The sequence below is a fragment of the Caretta caretta genome, chromosome 10 (assembly GCF_965140235.1).
Source record: "Caretta caretta isolate rCarCar2 chromosome 10, rCarCar1.hap1, whole genome shotgun sequence".
NCBI classification, from domain to species: Eukaryota; Metazoa; Chordata; order Testudines; family Cheloniidae; genus Caretta; species Caretta caretta.
The window spans coordinates 10,476,696-10,497,164 of record NC_134215.1 but is presented as its reverse complement, the minus strand read 5'-3'; the positions used below and the strand labels follow the sequence as shown (position 1 = coordinate 10,497,164).

The 20,469-nt window shown below is 40.9% G+C and overlaps 1 protein-coding gene across 3 annotated transcripts in view; it reads left to right on the top strand.

Moving 5' to 3' along the window:
• Window positions 1-20,469, top strand: part of SDK1 (sidekick cell adhesion molecule 1) — a 647,669-nt gene that overhangs the window by 490,890 nt on the left and 136,310 nt on the right. For all 3 annotated transcript variants that reach the window (XM_075117600.1, XM_048867100.2, XM_075117601.1), the window contains exons 16-20: window positions 286-426; window positions 4,504-4,685; window positions 14,720-14,835; window positions 17,109-17,301; window positions 20,275-20,373. In XM_075117600.1, the coding sequence (XP_074973701.1) occupies window positions 286-426; window positions 4,504-4,685; window positions 14,720-14,835; window positions 17,109-17,301; window positions 20,275-20,373 (731 nt within the window). The remainder of the gene's footprint in view (window positions 1-285; window positions 427-4,503; window positions 4,686-14,719; window positions 14,836-17,108; window positions 17,302-20,274; window positions 20,374-20,469) is intronic.

Genomic DNA, 20,469 nt, shown 5'->3' with positions numbered 1-20,469 from the left:
GGCTTGTAATGTTTTTATATAGTTGGAGCAGCATGGGGGATTCAGACAGAATAAGGTTACCTCAGCTGTCCTCCTTGTGGCTTGCTTAACTGATTTTCTATTATGTTGATTTGTAGTAACTATTTCATGCAAAGTCATCAGTAGTTTGGTCAGCATTATGCTTCTTTCTAGTCTTTGGACTTTAGTAAATAAATATGGTTCACATTTAGTGGACACACAAAATAAAAAGCTAGAACTTTGTTTTTATCTTAACGCCCACATCCCATTACATTCTTTTGTGCTTAGATTGATGTTACCTGAAGAACCTCCCAGCGCTCCTCCTAAAAACATAGTAGCCAGTGGACGTACCAATCAGTCTATCATGGTTCAGTGGCAGCCTCCTCCTGAAAGTGAGCATAATGGGGTTCTCCATGGGTACATCCTAAGGTAAGTGATTTGTGCTCTAGCCTAGAGGGATCTTAATATAGAGTCTGGCACTAAATATCTTAGTGTGTTAGAGGTGGACATCCTAGTGGTTTGACAAATAAAAAAGAAAGAATGTTTAAAAGACAATTTCTAATTTATCATTACTTATTATTTGCACTGTACCATATATGTGCATAGTGCTTTGCGTACAAAGAAAAGACTCCCTACCGCAAGTAGCTCATAATTTAAGTCAGACATATCACACAAGTGGAACAGTGGCATTCTGGGTTCTGAAAGAACAAGGATTCTGCCAATAAAGTAGATGGCACAGATCAGGTGAACCATAGCCAGATTAGGGTTTAGAGTTGAAAATAAATTAAGTAAATAGTCTTTGTGCAGCCCAGCTATACTAAGTGAATGAAAAGGGACTTCAAACGGGTAACTGCTACTATGAAACTTATTTCATCCAATTTTTCTCCTTACGTATGGAGAGGGTGTGGCTCCTAAAACAGGTATGATCATATTGAGAGACTTCCCAGAGCACATTCAGTCTTTCTGGGAGTCAGTAACCAGTCCAGCTGGACTCAGCTATTGCATGGTTCCAGTTGGCTCGCTAACTGTCCCTGCAGTGAGAGCAGGCAGTGTAGCATTCACTCTGCTCAGGAAGGCCTTGTCTACAAGATTATTTTCTGGAAAATCTAGCATTGTACAACCACTGGTATAGCACCATGCAAGGTTGGAGCCCCAGTTTAGACAGAATACAGATTGCTGGTGGCATTTTTACCAGTGTCCTCTAGAACTGCTAAAGGATATGGTGGTAAAAATGCTCATGCCCTGTTTACACTAGTGTTACCACTTTGCTACTGTTGACGGAGCTGCTTTGGTGGTATTGCTGAGGGTGGAAATTTCCTGCCACGCCTAGTGCAGACACAGCTGAAGAATGTTAACTGTCTCCCTGCCACCCAAGTAATGAGGTCTGTATGCCCAATCACAGAGGATACAACAGTATGGTTTATATAACTCTTGACTTTATGCCTGCACCCCAGCTTTCTCACCCAGCAGTTTTCCAAATGTCAAATTTGTAAAAAAAAAATTTTTTTTAAAGTAGTAAAAAGATGTGTACACAACACACACTGTATTGGTGAGCTCTCACTATGGTAAGCTTTGCACTTCTGTGCTTTCTACACCACACCTTTTTTATTGTCATCTTTTTCTGTGTTATATCTATTCTGTAGACTATCTGCTCCTCTGGGCAGGGATTTGTCTGCAGCAACTATGGTGTCATGCACATCTATGGGTCCGTCTATAAATAACAAATGGTAACTGTAGGCAACACTGTTTGCACGCCATCAATCTTGGCCAGTTTACTACATTTCTTGATGAAAGCCTGGTGAATCAAAATTTAAATATGCCAAAGACTAAAGCTGAAGCTTTGAGTTCAGATGGATTGCTGGGGAAAGCTGCAGGCCCTTATTCTCTACTGGGCACAGATATAATGGAGAGGGGCAGCCCTGGCGAGCCGGTTGCAGTTCCCTGGTTCAGGGCTCTGGTTGTGGTAGAACAGGAGGTGTCCTGCTCTTTGCTTACACCACTGAGGTGCCTAATGGCAGCGTAGTGTCATGTTTGGTGGAACTCAGCTCTGCCACGCCCCTTTTTGCCGCTACTGTGCCCCTTTCTCCCCATTTATTGCAGGGTTGATGCAGGAGGTTAGTTTAGGAGATTTCCCCCTGCAGAGGAAGATGTCTTCAATGGAAATTTCTGGTTGGTAAGCAACCTTGGTGGATCAGAGAATCTGTTACCATTTTCTCTGGGCGCTGATATACTGTTGAATGAGTGGGATCAAAAGGCACTCTAGTGGGTCAGCTAGTCCATTCCTTTGCTTTGTCACAGGATTGGTTTCATTATTCCTAAACCAGCCCTAATAGATTGGTAGTTAGTCTGTCCTTAAATACCTCTGGAGACAGCAATTCCACAGCCTCCCTACCCGTTGCAACTTACTCTACTGTCTGACTGTTTCATATAACATGCTGACTAATTTTTAAGTTAAACATTTCCTTCTGCAGCTCATGCAAAATTAGCATAATTGATCCCTGTCCTCTCTAACATCCCTTTTCATATTAGTAGAGAGTTATCCAGTCCATTGGCATCAGTCTCTGTGAGTTTGTGGAAAAACATTATTTAGATGTTTAAATTATTGTGTCTAGGCTCCTGAGTAGGGAAACAAACCATGCAGCGGGAATTTAAAATTGTCATATAATAAAACTCTGTATTAAAGGTGCCTTTTTAAAATTAAGAATGGAAAAGACCCACTGTAACATCAGGTCCATTGCTCTGTCTTTGCAGCAAAGAGTCCCACCATAGAGGATGTATTGGACTTAAACTGACAGAATGCCTGATCTTAAAAGTGAGGGTGCACTGCACAAAGCCTATAACAATAGGCATCAAAGTGTACATATAGTGAGAAAGGTCACTAGGACATGACATTTCTGAACTGGCCTTTTTCCTCTGCTCTTTTTCTCCCCAGCAGAGTGTTGTTTTTATAGGAGTGTCATGCTAAGAGTACAACAAATTAGACCACAGGAGCACTCCACATTTTGACTGCTACCTGTGAGAGAAAACAGAGTGCTGAGCAAAGAATTGACATTGCCAAGATTCATACAACCTTCCTATCATCTCATAAGTGGAGGAAGGGGAGGTCTTGCATTGAATGGAGGCAGAGAGAGCCACCTAATAGTCCCAGGGAGAGATCCTGACATTGCTTTGATATATTTTCCTTGTGATTTTGTGTTAATATTTCATGGAGCTATGCTAATGTAGTCTCACAGTACAAAACATGACCAAGTCAGGAAGCCACACTGCTCTCCCAACTCTTTGGGGTTGTCTGTATCACTGCTATTGGGTGATCAAGAGCTGCACGGAGATCTCTCTAGGAACAACAAAATCTCTATAAGAATTAGGCCTTGTCTAAACACAGGGATTGCACTGATTAAACTTATATTGGTTTAAAATCGCACCGTAAATGAACCAATGAAACTCTCATGTAGATAAGCCTTTAGTTATTGTTAAGCAGGGGCTGACTTAAAACAGCATAAAAATAGTATGATGAATAAAAATCCAAACATTCCCATATTTGCCTTTTCACAGAATAGCAATGCTTCATTTGCAAGTCATAATGCCATTTGGTCTACTTATTTCTGATATGTTGATTAGCATATTGTAAGTATCTACTACACAGCTTGTTTCCTAAAGGGAAAAAAGCAAACAGTCTCACTTGAAGTGTTCAAATTTCCAAGGACTGTTTGAGAGGAAATGATAGAGAACAGTGGATTCTCAGAGTGCAAAAGGACACACCAAAAAAGGGCTCTAAAATATGCATCCAATTCTATTTTCCATAACAACTGCTACAGGGAAATGTATTCAGTTGCTCCACCTCTTTGGCAGAGGTTCATCACTATATAGATATATTACTAATCCTTATTTGGCAAACTGTTTCATCTCCATATTGCCATCCTTCTGATTCCCACTCTATAGCAAGCTCTTCAGTCCCTAGGCAACCCCTGTTTCAGACCTTGTTATAATCATTCTGTGAAAGTGGGTTCCTGTTGCAGGCTTGAGCTGACAGTCCCTTAGACCAGAAGGTCTGAACACTACCGAGATCATCTTGCTTTTCAGGTTCAGAGATTGAGGAAGAAAACATTTCTCAAACTGATTTACATCAGCACCCTGATAAAAATCCTGTCCAAGATATTTTTATACTAAATCATAGCTTTTACTAGACAAGCCACATTTTAAAAGCTATAAGTTTTCTACAGCCATAAAACAGGATAAAATGCCAGTTTTGTTTAGCCCTGAGCATGTAATTTCATTGAAATCAGATTATAAATACTACAGCAGTCAAGCAGGGTATGGTCTTATCAGGGGTTAGTCTGTTTTTTTTTTTTTTTTTTTTTTGAGGGCGTTCTATTATCCTTTGTATAATTCTGCAGTAAAAGTTTGAATATTGCATCTTCAGAGAGGAAGCTGTTTTGCTAGTCAGTGCATTTGATAGAATTGATGTCTTTTAACTGACTGCATTGAATTTTCCTTTTCTGTATGCAGGTATCGCCTGGCAGGCCTCCCTGGGGAGTATCACTATAAGAACATCACCAGCGCAGAGATTAACTACTGTTTGGTAAAAGACCTGATCATCTGGACTCAGTATGAAATCCAGGTGGCATCTTATAATGGAGCCGGGCTGGGAGCATTCAGCAGAGCAGTGACAGAGTACACTTTACAGGGAGGTGAGCTCCACTCTGCAGTCTAAACTGCAAATCCTTTGCAGTCACTAATTATTTTAGACAGGGTGAACAAATAGTGCAAGGATTTGTCATATGTTTACCTTTATGAAGGGAAACATACTCTAGAGACAGGATTGTACAGGAGAGGTTCAAGTGAGATAGAGGCATTTACCAAGAGGAAAAGGGAGCCATAATTCTTATTCTCATTTACACTAAAGCTCATTTATACCTCTCTGGCAATATACAAGTGCCCTGAAGTGGGTGGGAATTACATCTATAACAAAAGGATTTGTAATTACTTTTACACCTACTGAAAGGTGTATTTACACTACTGGATCAGTATGAAGAATCCTTAGCATAATTGAGAGTCAGGTCCTTAAGATTTCCATTGATTTCCAAGATTGCAGGACTGGATTTTGAGCAATAGACAGTCTCATGATCTCTGCTTTAGTAGGTCATAAAAACAATTAAACTATTTGAAAAACTAACACTTTTACAGTGCATGGTATTTTATAATCAGTGAAGTATATGTAATGGTTTGCTAATTGTTGGTAGGAGTACATTATGATGTGAATAAATGTATTGTGAGTTATAGAGAGATTTTAAAAATAGACTATGCAAGTGCAGCACCAGTTTACCAAGACAGTTAAAGAGCAAGGAAACAGTCCAAGTTCTCTCTCAGAGATAGCTGCTGTTATCTTTCATTAGTTCACTATCTGTTGTCCTTTGTAAGGATATAAATCCTCTGTTACAAACGAAGTGCAGTTGGTCCTGCATTCAGTTTGACTGGTAGAAGTATTTATAATGCAGGACAATCTGCAATGCCCTATTTATCTTTATGTAATTCTTACCTAGTACAAGTGAAAAAGCTAGGTGTTCCCTTTTTAAGTAATTCACAATAGCAATAAATAGCTCCAGAATGGATGTTGCCATCACCTAATGCATGCCTTGCGGAAGTTCTTGCGGATATCCTCAGGCTTTCAACCCACTTTAAAAACAGTTTGAAGCCTTTTCACATTTGGAGTTGAACAGAGGGGAGGCTGCACAGCCCCAGTCTAATCTGAAGCAGAGTTAGTATCATGTTTCAATATGTTAAGAAATGTATCATGTCCTATGCCACTCTCCCTGCAACTGGAGAATGTACAGACACCTGTTTGTGACCATTTATCACTGCTGACTGTGCCTCCTAAACCAAACCTGGAACGTAAGTCAAAGCATGGGTGGAAACTGTTTTATAATCCATAATATAGTTTAAAGATGAGCCTAAGAAACCTGCATCTATGCACCTTGCCCACCTCTCCACACACACACTCCACTTCACACACACTAGTGATTCAGGTTGCACTGGCAAGAACCTTCCTGTCTGTGGATAGAAAAAATACCTGGCATTAGTTGAATGTGCCATGCAATCAAAACCCTGGCAGCCAATGAGTGCTGAGAGCAGATCAACACGTTAATACTGAATTCCCCTCCCCCTCCTACCTCATTGGCCACGTGAGCTGTGGCCTTGCCCTTGAATGCATATGATTGGACTTTTATTGTTTTATTGTTTGTTGTATAATTTTATTATTTTTGGCATTTAGTAGTGGCAGCCCAAGAACCCATAGTTGACGATCAGCTGCTCGGAGCTCTTTTAAAATAACTCGTGGCCAGTGTCTAAGTGAGAATGTAACTTGCAAGATGCCTGAAGACCTGAACTCTCACAGAAACTGAGTTATAATGTCAGTCAGGTCCTCTGAGATATATTGGCAAAGCATGCAACATCCTGAGGTCTAAGGGTTTGACTGTTTCAAAACCCCAAAAGTCTTTCAGTGGGATATTCAGCATAACCCTTTGATGCTGTGTGTGTGTGTATATATATTATATATGCATGCCTTTCTTCATCAGGGTTTCTCCAGCTGTTCCTTACTTCTTTGATGTTATCTTTGACAGGGATTTGTGCCAACTTTCTGCACAGAGTAGCTGTTGCTCATTTGAACAGAGTCCTTCAGGACTTTTCATCACTGTGTGAAAAGTTGAGGCTTCCGAGTATCTCTGCACAGAAGAGTTATTTCATATACTTAAGTCTTTTGGCAGGTGATGCAAGTCATCTCCCTTGCTATGTTTGGTCCAGGAGAGAGACAATTTTTCTTCTCTTCACTCTGGGATCTAGCACTTGGATCTCAACAATCTTATTGACTTCTTAGGTGCTCTCCCTTTGAACAGCTCCTCACAAAGTTAAATGCCAGTCCATGGCTTTACATTAGCCTTCAAGTAACTTACATAGTAGATGGACATCACATTCCCCACCCACTTTCATAGCCCTCAAGGGTCACCTTTGGGATGTGTCAGAGACTGTGGCTCCACACTGAGGAGAACTACACCTGAGTCTCCAGTGCTCAAAAGCTGCTCCCAAACCCGAAGGAGAAAGTTATAATTTCAATATACATCTGTCTGATTTCATGAGGAAACAGTCTGTAACATTGGTCCCATTTCATACCATTTTACTCAAGCTATTTCTCCGACAAGTGTGGCAATGAGAAAGAATTTGTTGTTTTAAATACTTGGGAAGTGCTATGGTAATGGGAGTACGGGGGCAAAATAGGTTCCTAGGTGGCCTACTGTACTTAGAATGTGTAATACGGAAAATGCCCTCCAATTATGGTAGGGCAAAACTCAAAACTATGAACACTCAAAACCTGCAGACATTACGGACACAAGCCATACTACCAGGCAAATTGACTCAAGATGTTCTTTTTAGAGGAGATAAATGAGATTAGTAAAGAGAGGGCCAATAACAGTGCCAACAGGTTGAAGAACCATGCTTGCCCAGCACAACCCAGAACTACCAAGATTATGTGAACCCTGCTCTATTTTATTTTCTGCAAAAACTGAAGTACCAAAGGGACCAGGAGAAATGGCATCCATCCCAGAAGAAAATGCCTTTGTGACCCACTCAGAATAAATTTGATCACTTAACATTGCTTCAGAAAACCAATAGGTCTACTCTAAATGAGCCAACTGGAAAAGAGAGGGGCCATTCATGCTGGTCCTGAAACCTGAGATTTAAGTTGTTCTCCAATTAATTCTTTTTGACTGGAAAGTTTAGAGCAAAAGGAAATGCATCTATTAGAGACACAGCATTTAGGCCAGAAGAGACCACCAGATTTAGCCTAACCACCGGTGTATTGCAGGCGGTCAACACCACCCAGCACCTACACACTAAACCCAACAATCAAAATTAGACCAAAGTATTCCATCAACACACCCTGCTCCCATGAGAGGGGAGGAGGAGAGAATGAGACTCACTGGCCAGTTTAGCAGCCTCCTTGATATTCATGTTGTATGTGACAATTCACCATTTTTCCTCCAGCTGACAGCAGGAAAGTTCTGAGGGCCAGTCTTGTAGCCCAAAGTTTCAAGACATGGATATGTAGTCTGATCTCTTTTTTTCTTCCAAAGCTGTGCAGTTTAGAGACGTCCTCTATTGGATGCATCTGTGCTTATCATAAAGGTTAGGAACAGTTGAGTGAATGGTGCTTCTTGAGCTCATGAAAGGTCAGAATCACCAGATTAGTGAATCCTTGACAGACATGATAGGGAGAGGCAGAAGAGCAAGAGGAGTATACTGAAGATGTTTCCTCCTTAGCTATATGAAGGGAGTCATAAAGGAAATCTCGTTCCCTTTCATTGAAAACTTGTCAGCAGGGCTGCCTTCTGTGTGTAGAAAATAGTCCTGAGGAAGAAATGTAGCTGCTATCCTTGAATCAAGAATATCATCTCCAAGTGTTGGGTTCTTTGTTCTTTAAAAATAGATTTCTCCCTGTTATTCCTTTAGGCCAAGTTGTTGAAACAAAGAGCAAGAGACTTGCAGAGGGGAATCTGCTTAGAGCAGGGGTGGGCAAACTTTTTGGCCCAAGGGCCATATCAGAGTTGTGCAACTGTATGGAGGGCTGGGTAGGGAAGACTCCCCAAACAGCCTGGCCCCTGCCCCCCTCCCACTTCCCACCCCCCTCAGAACCCCCTGACCCATCCAACCCCCCCCCGCTCCCTATCCCCTGACTGCCCCCACCCCCAGAACCTCCACCCCATCCAACTGCCCCCTGCTCCCTGTCCCCTGACTGCCCCTTGGGACCCCCTGCCCCTTATCCAACCCCCCCTCACTCCCCGTCCCCTTACCATGCTGGAGCCAGCCATGCTGCCATGTTGCCCAACAGGAGCAGCAGGCCAGAGTGCTGCCCGGGCAGCAGTGTGGCTGCGGGAAAGGGGAGATGGTGGGGGAGGAGCCAGGGGCTAGCCTCACCAGCTGGGAGCTCAAGGGCTAGGCAGGACGGTCCCACGGGCCATAGTTTGCCTACCTCTGGCTTAGAGCAACCAGTTGTCTACGGTCAGATTGTGAACTGCTGCTTTATAATTTATCAAGATGGGAGGGAACAAGGAGCTCACTTCCCCTTTATGCCCCTACACAGAAGGGGCACAGAATTACAGGCCTGGATCTCAGGCCAGGTGCTTAGGGAGAAAATGCTTCATTCCCTAAGGGAGTGTTTCAGCAGCTGCACAATAAGAATTGTGTGCTTTTGAGGCAAAATTCTTTCCAGAGTTCCCACTGGGGCTCTGCAGCTTAGCACCTGAAACCTCTGCATTAAAGGAACAACCAAATTCTCAGATAGAGAAAAATCTGTGAGCCTGCCTGATTGAGATGTGAAAGTTGGCATCCTGAAAGCCAGGAGCTTGGGATCTTTCTGCATGCCTTTGCTGAAGATTTATATTTAAAACTGGTAGTCTGTCTTATCTGAATCTGTGTGCGATTTAAATGCCTATTCACACATAACTAGAGACATGAACATGTGTTTATCCTTAATTCCTTCTTATTCCCATAATCTTGTTGGCCAACCCCATTTAATGGCTTTTATCTACAGTGCCTCCATGACCTTTTCTGCTAAGAGTAGTTTTAGAATGTTTTAAAATTCAAGCAGTTGAGTTCTAATACATTTCTAGCCAAATTAACTTTACTGGGAGGAATATAAAGGTTGGTTCTGTCATACCAACTATGCTCTGAAATTCAGGGATGTCTCAAAGGTCACACAAATTTGGAGCTGTACTCCAATGTGAGATCTTCAGTATAATCACAAACATGACCAAAATTAGGTTTAAAAAAATCCAGCATGCAATTACATAAGGATTTCTTTGTAAATACTTTGTGTTCAATAACAAACAAACATGATTTAGCCAGATCTGCATGGCTAAATACTGTGTATAATTAGAGATACCTAAGTTGCCAATTTCAGTTCTTGCTACTTACTGATGATTTAATCTGGAGCATTGTTTGAGAGATCAGCCATGATGTAAATGTAGCACAGCTCAAGTTAATGTTTTAATATATACTTGTTCAGATAACCATGGTGGTCAATTTTAACTTTAGCACATAATGAGAGCATTTAGCGTTATGCTTTGAAGTAAATTCAGGATTATATTGCCACATTTTTACTGATAAATATGGATTGTAGTATGCTTATTGTATGCAATAAAATTAAGCTGATGCCCATTAGCCAGCCTTGTTCTCTCCATTTTTAAAATGCATTAAGATGTAGATATTGATTTTCTATAAAGAATTCCAAAGATAAATTATACCATAAATCATGCTTTCCAGCATACCAAAGGTTTTATTTTTCTTCTTGTAATAGGTATTTTTGGACTAGAATGATTTATTCTAATTTCAGAACATTCATAAAAAGAAATGGAAAAAATGGTTATCCACATTTCTAAAACTTTTGTAAACACTTCTAAGTGTTTGTCTGGCCTTCTTAGAAGTTTACTAGCATGAGAATTATAAATGAAACCCCATGTTTTTAGGGCAATGCTTCTTTTCTGTTAGTAAATTCTCAATGCTGTGGCAAATGACAGTTCCCACAATGCAGATTTCCCAGTTCCTAAAAGGCCCTCTGAACTCTTAGGATAAAATCCAGGCATTGCTAAAATCAATGGCACCAGGATTTCACCCTTAAAGAAAAAGGTGATGTCCAACAAAATGCCAGCTTATTCCTATTTTGGAATGTGCAGGATACAGAAAATGTTTTAGAACAACTTTTTTAGGAATGTGCTGTTAGGACTGGCTTGATATTTAACTATCATATATCCTGCATAACAATATTCAGTCACCTTTACATATATTCGTTGTACTCTATGAACAACAAACTATTCCTAATGGTATTCTCTGATTTATATCAATGAGTGTTAGAATTTCATTTTTCTGTAGGCATATCTGTCAACCAAAACATTCAGATTTTATACACCCCCCCCCCAATATAGTCAGAATTAATTGAGAAGGAAAAAGGGGAGAGGAGGATGCTTGATTTACCCCTCATGTCAAAATACCATGCAGGAGGATATTAGAATCCATCAATGAGCTGTTGTCAAGGCTGATTCCCCACTCTGGCACTTTGAGTGCAGAAGGTGGGGGCCCGCAAGGATTTTAAAAATTAATACTGGCCACTCCAGGCTTGCATTAAACTCCCAGGGTTACAGCTTCTCTCTGACCTTGGATGGGTAGATGCTGCCACCACCCAAGTGCAGAAACCGCTTTGAAAACAGAAAGGTGCACTTGGGAATTCCTTCCTTTGGGGTACCCTCAAACCCTTTCATACACCCGTCTGGGGAAGAGCAGAGAAAGAAAAACAAAGGAAATCAGCTGTTACCACCAGCTAATTAAACATGCACAAACCTCTTAGGACTCAAAAACCCAATCCTGTTTTTAAAAAAGGTAAATATTTATTAAAAACAAAGAAGAAAGAAAATACATCTGGAACTTAAGCTTTTTGCTAGATCTAAAAAAAGTTACAAAAATTAAACATCAAGATAGCTCTCTTGAGGTTCAGCTTAAAGGTTACAAGCAAAACAAAAAGCATCTGGAGTTAGCACAGAGGAGTCCACAAGCCAATAAAAAATAAAAGAAATAACCCTAATTGCACCTTTCTAGACATTCCCTAATTTACTTATATTTCTGGGGTTCAGATAAGCAATCTTTAGGTATGATCTGATGGTTTTTCATACCTGGCTTAAAGCTTCTCACAGCATAACTGCTCTCCTCTTTCCTAGAGGACAACAACACACCAACAAAAGGAAGTTTCCCCCGCATTTTAAAAAGTTCTAGCCCTCCCATTGGCTCTTTTGGTCAGGTGCCCACTACTTTCCTTTTACCTGTGGGCTTATTAACCCTTTACAGGTAAAGCAAGTAGAGAACAGCTACTAAGAGGAATTTTATAGCTAACTGACTGGCTGGCTGTCCATAAAAGGGAGCTCCTCACCCCCCTTCATTTATCACAGTTGTTCATAACTGTCTAATGTCAAACTAAGTGTAAAAGGTGTTTAAAACAGTTTTCTCCTATAATAGGAAATCTGAAAAATATATTCTAAAAATCATCAAGAAATATACAGGAAGGCAGGAATTTTAATTTACAAAATAAGCTTTTCTAATGTGAGCCATCAAATATACAAAACACCACACAGGGAAGCCATGAATAGGACTATACACACACCACAGGACTCCAGTGACATGAGAGGTTTCATCAGAGTTTTTGATAAGAAGAGGTTTGTTTATGAGTGTTACAGGGTGGGACTCACCACCGTGGCACCTCCTGCTAGTCATCCTGGGAATTAGCTCTTGGCCGTTCCAGTCCACCTTCAGCTAGTGGCATCACACCTGCCCTCACTGCTGTCTCCACTCTTTGGACCCACATCGCTCCCCACACTGCAGCATCCTCTTCTGGGCATGGGCATCTGGCTATGCCCCACTCTGCTTTCTCCCTCCCTTCCAGGGCAGGGGAGGGCAACAGCCCTTAGTCCCACCACTTGCTTCAGCAGCCAACTGCAGTCCAAAGTCCAGCCCCTTACCTCAGGTGCAAACTACAGTCTGGATACTGGTCACTCTCCTCATTGGCAAGTGAGGTGCAAAGAGAGGGAGGGAGAGAGAGAGAGACACCCAGGCCCTCCCACTACTCTGGGTCCCAACCCAGGGATCTTTTATCCAGCAGCCACCTACTACCCTCCTCCAACCTGCTGCCTATTTGCCCTGGACCAGTTCCCCCATAGCCCTAGAACCCTCTCAGCCCTTGTAGCAAGGCTCCAGCCTGGCAATGGTCAGCCAGAAGCTCACCCTCACATTCTGCTCTATATATGGTGTTTCCTCAGGCAGCCAGTCCTCCTCCCTTACCTTCCAGGGAGAGATTCCACTCTGCTCTGCTGAGCATTCCTTTATATATGGCCCTCGCTGGCCCTGAATGGCTGCTCCAGCAAGCCTTCCCCCTATTGGTGGGCTCAATAAGTCCTTTCCTGATTACTGGGTTCTGTGCAGCCTCCTTGGTGCTGCTTTTAACCCCTTCTGCAGCTGCCCCACCACAATGAGGGATAATATTTTCTAAGCTATGTATCACACAGCTGTAATGCTATCAAAACATTCTCATGAATCTCTAAACCATAAGAACTTTATAATGGCAAGAGATAGCATTATAAGCCTTATCATGCATACTGGGGATTCTAATGTATGGTAGGAATAATGTTCTACTTTCAGTGGTAATTTAGAGCATTCTGACCCCAAACTTGCTGATTTTGTAAAATCCATGAGTAATGACATCAGAAGTCAGTTTAAGGGTATAGAATTCTGCTTAATCAGTGTATGGTGACATACTGTTACAGTGTATATAGAAGGGCGAAAGGGTAGTAAAGATGTAACAGAAATTCCAAGCCATATAGTCATCAAGGAATTTCAGTGACATAAAACTAAACAGAAGAGTGATGCCTGACTAGTTTATAATGTCATTCCTGAAATGCTTGGTTTATACCCCAATTTTCCTTTATAGGGCCCATTGGAGGAGATCCTCAACTGGTATAAATGTGTCATGGCTCCATTGGCTTCTATGCAGCTGGGACTAATGTATATCAGCTGAAGATCTGCTCTCTTATCATTAGCTGATTGTGAGTTTTAGTAGTTTGGGGTGGGTTGATTTCCACCAACATTTTTATTTCCACTGAGCGTAGTTTCTGGTGGATAGATAATCGTTTGTGCTTTTTCAGACCTTCTGGTGGCTTGTCTTGCTTTTTAGTTCCTCCTTAGCAAGAGGATTTTCCCACAATGCCTTTGAATCTTTAAAAGCTTATGACCTGATTTTGAAAAGCAGGGAGCAACCACAACTCTTATTGGACTTAGTGGGAACTGGGGATATTTCTCAGACTCAATCCTAGAAAAGTCCTAGAAAAGTCCAATTTGAACATAATGAAAATAGTACTTTTAAAGCATCAAAAACCGTGGTGGAGAATTCTTCCCTTTATGGAATATAAACAAACATGGCCACCAATGGATAGGTCTCTGAAAACATCTATTATTTGTGACCTATATTATTTTTGCTAACTTTCAATGGGTTTTGGCACATCTTGGTTGAATATGCATATATTATATGAATAAATACCATAATAGGATGGAAAAAGCAAAGGAGAAAAAAATACTTTATTCCAGGGCATAATCTGTATTTCACAGGAGATTTCTTCATCATACATTTTTCAGAACAGTAAATGATATACAGATGCAGTCTCCTTATTATGATTCCTCAATTAGAATTTCTATATGTTCACATTATATCTTTGTTTGTCTACTTAGAAGGCTTGTTTGATTTTAAAGGGCTTAGGGAATTTCTTGGTGAAACCATTGATTGCCCTTACAGCCATGGATAATTGAAAGAGATGTATTCACCTATCATCATCTAACCTTCTGTCTCAAGCCCCTAGGAGAAGCTCATTGGTGGAATAATAAGCCACAAGAACTATTTCATCCCGTCCCTTTACCCATTAAAGGAATCTCCACTAGAAAATGAGAAATAACCCAATTACCTTTCTCTTTAAGTCGCTGCTGGGCACCAAAATCATAAATCACACATCCCTTTTCTCAGCACTGTTGTTATTTCCTGTGAATCATGAATGGCAACTAAAGGTTTCTAAATTCATCTCTTCTTCTCCTCCCTGTCATTCCACCCCACCCTCAATCTATCTTCCCTGGTGACTTTGAACAGTGCCTACAGCTCCACCACAGAATGTGCAAGCTGAAGCTGTGAACTCCACAACCATCCAGTTCCTATGGAATCCTCCACCACAGCAATTTATCAATGGTATCAATCAAGGATACAAGGTAAACCAAAGTTTGGATCAAGGCAGCATAACTTTCTTGATATATAATTTTCTTGGGGCCAGATTGGAGAATTCCATGTGTCTCCAGAGCCCTGCTGTATATCATCAGAGACAATGTCTTACATCAGAAGGAAGCTTATGTTAAACTAAGTGAGCTGTTGTCACTGCTAACATAACATCTGCTGATTATGTAAATTCTCACTGAGAGGATGGGAACATTCGATCGGTTGCAAATCCTAATTCCTTTGATGCTAGGGTAGAGATTTTCAAAGGCATAAATGGGAGCTAGGTGCCCAATAACTTGGACAGTCAATGGGAATTGGATGCATAAATGACCTTTGTGCCTTTGAAAATCAATTCCTATATTTTATCTACTCTAAGGCAAAATTCCCACTGACCTCACTGGGGCCAGGATTTCACCCTAAATTCTTTTTTCCAGTTTCCCATATTTTAGATTTTCTCTTTTGTTTCAATCAGAAGCACTTAACACATGTAATTCCAACTTTCAATCCAGCAATTTTGGAGACTTTTGTTGCATAGCTATTTATGTAAGTTGCAAATTCCTTTGCAACTGTATAAAATGACTAAAAGCCTGATATATACCTATCAACAGATAGTAAAAACTTTATTGAAACTGTCAAAACCCTATTTGCTTGGATTTCTTTAATTCCATTAGATTGCAATAGCTTTATAGTTCCTGCTTCTCATGGGAATTCTGAATTGTATTATGTCGGGCATGGAGACAACATTTCTGCCACATTTATATCTACCACATAATTTTTTTCATGCTTTATAAATTACTAGTTGAAGTCAGGTATCTTTTCTTTTCAAAGGGTTTCACCAATTACATCTTTCACTGGCACTTTATAGGTCTGTTTCTTAAAGAAACCTGTAAGGTGCCTAAATATAAATGCCCTGATTTTCAAAATTGCTGAGCACCCAAAAACCCAGTGAAGTCAGTGGGAGCCACAAGTGCTGAGTACATATGTGAAAAAGGCTAATACAGTCCTAGGATGCATCAGGAGAGGTATTTCCAGTAGAAACAGGGAAGTGTTATACAAGGCACTGATGAGACCTCATCTGGAATACAGTGTTCAATTCTGGTCTCTCATGTTTAAAAAAGATGAATTCAATCTGGAACAGGTGCAGAGAAGGGCTACTAGGATAATCCAGGGGCTGGAAAACCTATTTTGTGAGAGGAAACTCAAAGAGCTTGACTTGTTGAGCTTAACCAAAAGAAGGTTGAGGGGAGATATGATTGCTCTCTACAGATGCATTAGAGGGATAAATACCTGAGAGGGAGAGCGTTTATTTAAGTTAAGTGCCAATGTGGACACAAGAAAATTGGCCATTAACAAGCTTAGGCTCGAAATTAGGGAAAGGTTTCTAACCATCAGAGGAGGGAAGCTGTGGAACAGCCTTCCAAGGGGAGCAGTGGGGCAAAACCCCTAACTGGCTTCAAGACTGAGCTTGATAAATTTATGGAAGGGATGGTATGATGGGACTGCCTATGATGGCATGTGGCCCATCAGCGACTTCCAGTAGCAAAAATCCCCAACAGCCAGAGACAGGACACTAGATGGGGAGGGCTCTGAGTTATTACAGAGAATTCTTTCCCAGATATCTGCCTGGTGGGTTTTGCCCGCATGCTCAGCAGCTAACTGATTGCCATATTTGGGGTCAGGAAGGAATTTTCCCCTAGGTCACATTGGCAGAGACACTGGGCGGTTTTTGTCTTCCCCTCCAGCATGGGTCAGTCACTTGCAGGTTTAAACTAGAGTAAATGGTGAATTCTCTGTAACCTGAAGTCTTTAAACCATGATTTGAGGACTTCAGTGACTCAGCCAGAGGTTATGGGTCTATTGCAGGAGTTGGTGGGTAAGGTTCTATGGCCTGTAATCTACAGGAGGTCAGACTAGATGATCACCATGGTCCCTTCTGTCCTTAAAGTCTATGAGTCTATCAACAGGTTACTTAAAGTGCTCAAATATGGATATAATAACCTAACTTTTTGCACCCAGCTTGTAAAAACTGTGGCCATTTATTTTTAAAACATGCTTTTTATTCTCTGTCAAGAGTTGATAGTAAGGTACATATCCATCCAGTGAACCCAGTAACAAGATTATCTCAAGTTGCACAATGATAGAATTTACAATTGTTTTCACTGTATTGTTTTTTGTAATTGGACTAACAAGGTCTTGGCAATGAAGTGTATTGTGAAAAGAAACAACTTTTAATGAGTGTTAATCTATATTTAAATTTTCTCTATTCCAGCTCCTGGCATGGCCAATGGCTGCACCAGAGTCTGTGACCGTGGTCACCATTGCTCCTGATTTTCATGGAGTTCACAGTGGCTGCATTACCAACTTGAAGAAATTCACTGCTTACTACACATCAGTTCTGTGTTTCACCACACCAGGGGATGGACCACGAAGCCCACTACAGCTGTTGTGCACTCATGAAGATAGTGAGTATAGCCAAGTCCAGCCAGAAATCACCTGCAGTGCCTGAAAACAGTTCTGCTAAAGGTGATGGCCAAAATTTTCAAACCTTGGTTCCCAAGATTAGGCTCCTAAATCCATATTTAGAAAAGAAATAAAAGAATAAAAAAATAAAATTCCATAAAAGAAAGTGACCTGATTTTCAGAGGTGCTGAGCACCTGTAGCACCCACTGAAATCAATGGGAGCTGCAATTGCTTGACACTTTAGAAAATCAGGCCACTAGAAATTAAAATATTTAAATATTCAAATATGGATTTAGCAGCCTAAACTTAGGCACCAGAAGTGAGGGGTTTTTTTTGCCAGTAAGTACATTGAAAATGTAATTACTTTATTTGCCTGCTGCAAATGTTTTATACAAATATTTTTTATGTTCAAGTATTTGGAAGGTGAGTTCATTGTTCTGATCCTGTCCGCCAAATCAGGCTCAAATCTGTACCAAGGGTTGAAAATGAGTCTGGTAGTTCAGTGTGGAGGTTATTTGCTGCATATCAAACCCCACACATTTAGCCCAATTTGGTTCAAGTGGAGGTGTCTGTTCAAGAGAGGTTTTGGATTGATATATCTGGAGGGGTGAGGGTGGGGGGGTTGTTGCAGGTCAAGATTAAATTGCAGTGGCAAAGCTGTATGAAGGAGGCTTGCACAATTGTCTGTCATCAATAATCTTAGCTCTGGGCAGTGTTTTTAATCCTCTTCCCCTCACTGAGCATTGTACTGGCAGCCCAAAGTTTAAAAGTCAGTTAGAAAAAACTGGTTAATATATCCAGATTAGCTAGTGGTTTTAGAAATATTGTTTTTTCTTAATAACTGTTGGTTAGGCTAGTCATTGTTCCTACAAAGAAGAGTCTGGGTGTGGGCAGCATAAGCGTTCAAGAAGTAAGACTTCAAACACTGGCCCAGTTGTCCATGAGGGAGAGTTAAAAGAACATAAAAGAAACTAGCTACTTATCCAGAGAAGTGTGATATCTCTGTGCTCAAAGAGCAGATTTCCTGCTGCTAGAACTTTAAAACGTTAGCAGATCACTGAAAAAGCATTATAACTGTCAGGAATCTATGAGCCAATAATTTAACCTCATACGTATTTACCGAAGGATTAAAGCTGGAAGACAAGGAAGAAAGAGGAACAGTTATTGTATTTGCCTAATACTGAGTAGGTGGTATGATTTTTTAAAGACTCTGTAGAGAATAATTTCCTTGGAGTTGCAATTGTTAAATGGAGAGCTGCCATTAGGATATTTGTACATACTGTATGATCTGTGCATTCAGAGGACACACCAAATCCTTAGTGTGGCTCCAGGACTTGAGTATAGGTTGACCAGATGTCCCGATTTTATAGGGACAGTCCTGATTTTGGGGTCTTTTTCATATATAGGCTCCTATTACCCCCCACCCCCTGTCCCGATTTTTCACATTTGCTATCTGGTCACCCTACCTGAGTATTTGAGCTTGGTGCTTTTATGTGGATTTCATTTCATATTTCACTGGACACTTCTGCATGGTGAAAAAAGATGCAGACTTTAAATCTAAAGAGAACATGATTCTTCCAGACCTCTGCTCATACTTGGGTTACTTTCTGCCTTTCTTTACAACAATGCTTGTTGATTCTTCAAAAGAATTTGTTTGCTGATCAGTTGTAGATCAAACGTGAACTGACATCCAATAAGACCCAGCTTTTGGTGACTTAATATAACCCATGCCATCTTTTCAGAATTGTACAACAAAATTAAAATTGGACTGTAACTGCAGCAGCAAATTGGATTGCAACTTTGTGAGTAGGGATATCAAGGCCAGGGATATAGATACCCACTCCTGAATACTGCATACCTACTGTTGTTAGATATTCCTGAGATTTGTACCAGAGTAGCAGTTCTTTCTATAATGCTTTGACTACTGGCTATTGGGGAGCGGTCTCAGAGATTTCCCTCTCTGGGATTGCACAATTGCAAATGTGGCTATAGCCAGCCTACTGGCAGGCTTTCTTTTTTCATGGTGGAAAGGGAATGAGAAACTACACAAAAGTGAAGAGGAAATAAAATACAAATTTGAAGCCCAGAAATTGCCACCTGGTGTCAGCAGAGCTGGAGGACAGCATATTTGGGTAGGAATCCAGGTAACAAAAAGCACAGTGAATATAAAGTAAGCCAAAAGCTCCCTTTTCCAGTTTATCAGTTGAAGAGAGAACAGCAAGTTGGATCAAAAATCAGTCAGGTTGTCTTCCCTGAAGATCAGAATTGAGGGAGGATAGTGTATTCTTGACAGTCATTCCATTTTGTAGTTTCATTGCACACCAGGGAACTGAACGTTTCAAGAGCTCTTGAGCTACACCATACAAATCCTTTAAAAGTTTTGCAAAGTTGTATACACTTTACAGAAAATAGTTACCATTATACTGGAGATTTTTTAGAGCTGTTTTGCAAGAGTATATATCCAAGTGCTGATTGGATAACACTGACCTTGATTCGTGAAGTTAAAAGACCCTACCCAAATGAGAATTCTGCTGATACTGCTTCTGCAGATACAAGGCCTGATAACTCAGCCCCTGTAAAGGCACAGGAAAAGACTATAGTCTGCATGATATTGTTGAGGGAGAACAGCAAATACAATTGCTTTTCAGGATCCAGCTAGCCTGATTGTTCTAATTAGATTAGACCAAGAAAAGAGACGGACAACAAGTTGTGTATAAATCTCTTGCTGCCAGTCTCTTTAGTTCTCTGCACAGTGAGGATGAGGACTGGATAAAATAATTTATGTGATGATAGCCAGAGTGATTCTTAACACCTTGCATTCCCCCTCTCCCTTGCAGCTCTTACAGATGTCTCCTGCTGGTTTCCACTGGCCCTGTCTCGGTGTTTTATTTCTTCAGTGCTAACCTTGCCGCATGAATCACATCAAAAGTAAATGGGGATCTCCTATTAACAGATTTCCCTTTCTGATTGCCAGAGCCAGGAGCTGTGGGACACCTGAGTTTCACTGAGATTCTGGACACGTCTCTCAAGGTCAGCTGGCAGGAACCTATAGAGAAAAATGGCATAATTACAGGCAAGTATCAGATGTTATCCTTTAAAAGAAGGTGTTAGAATGTCTTGTTGCAGTGAAAAAAATGGCTGGATAATAGAACATTTTGAGAGACCTGCC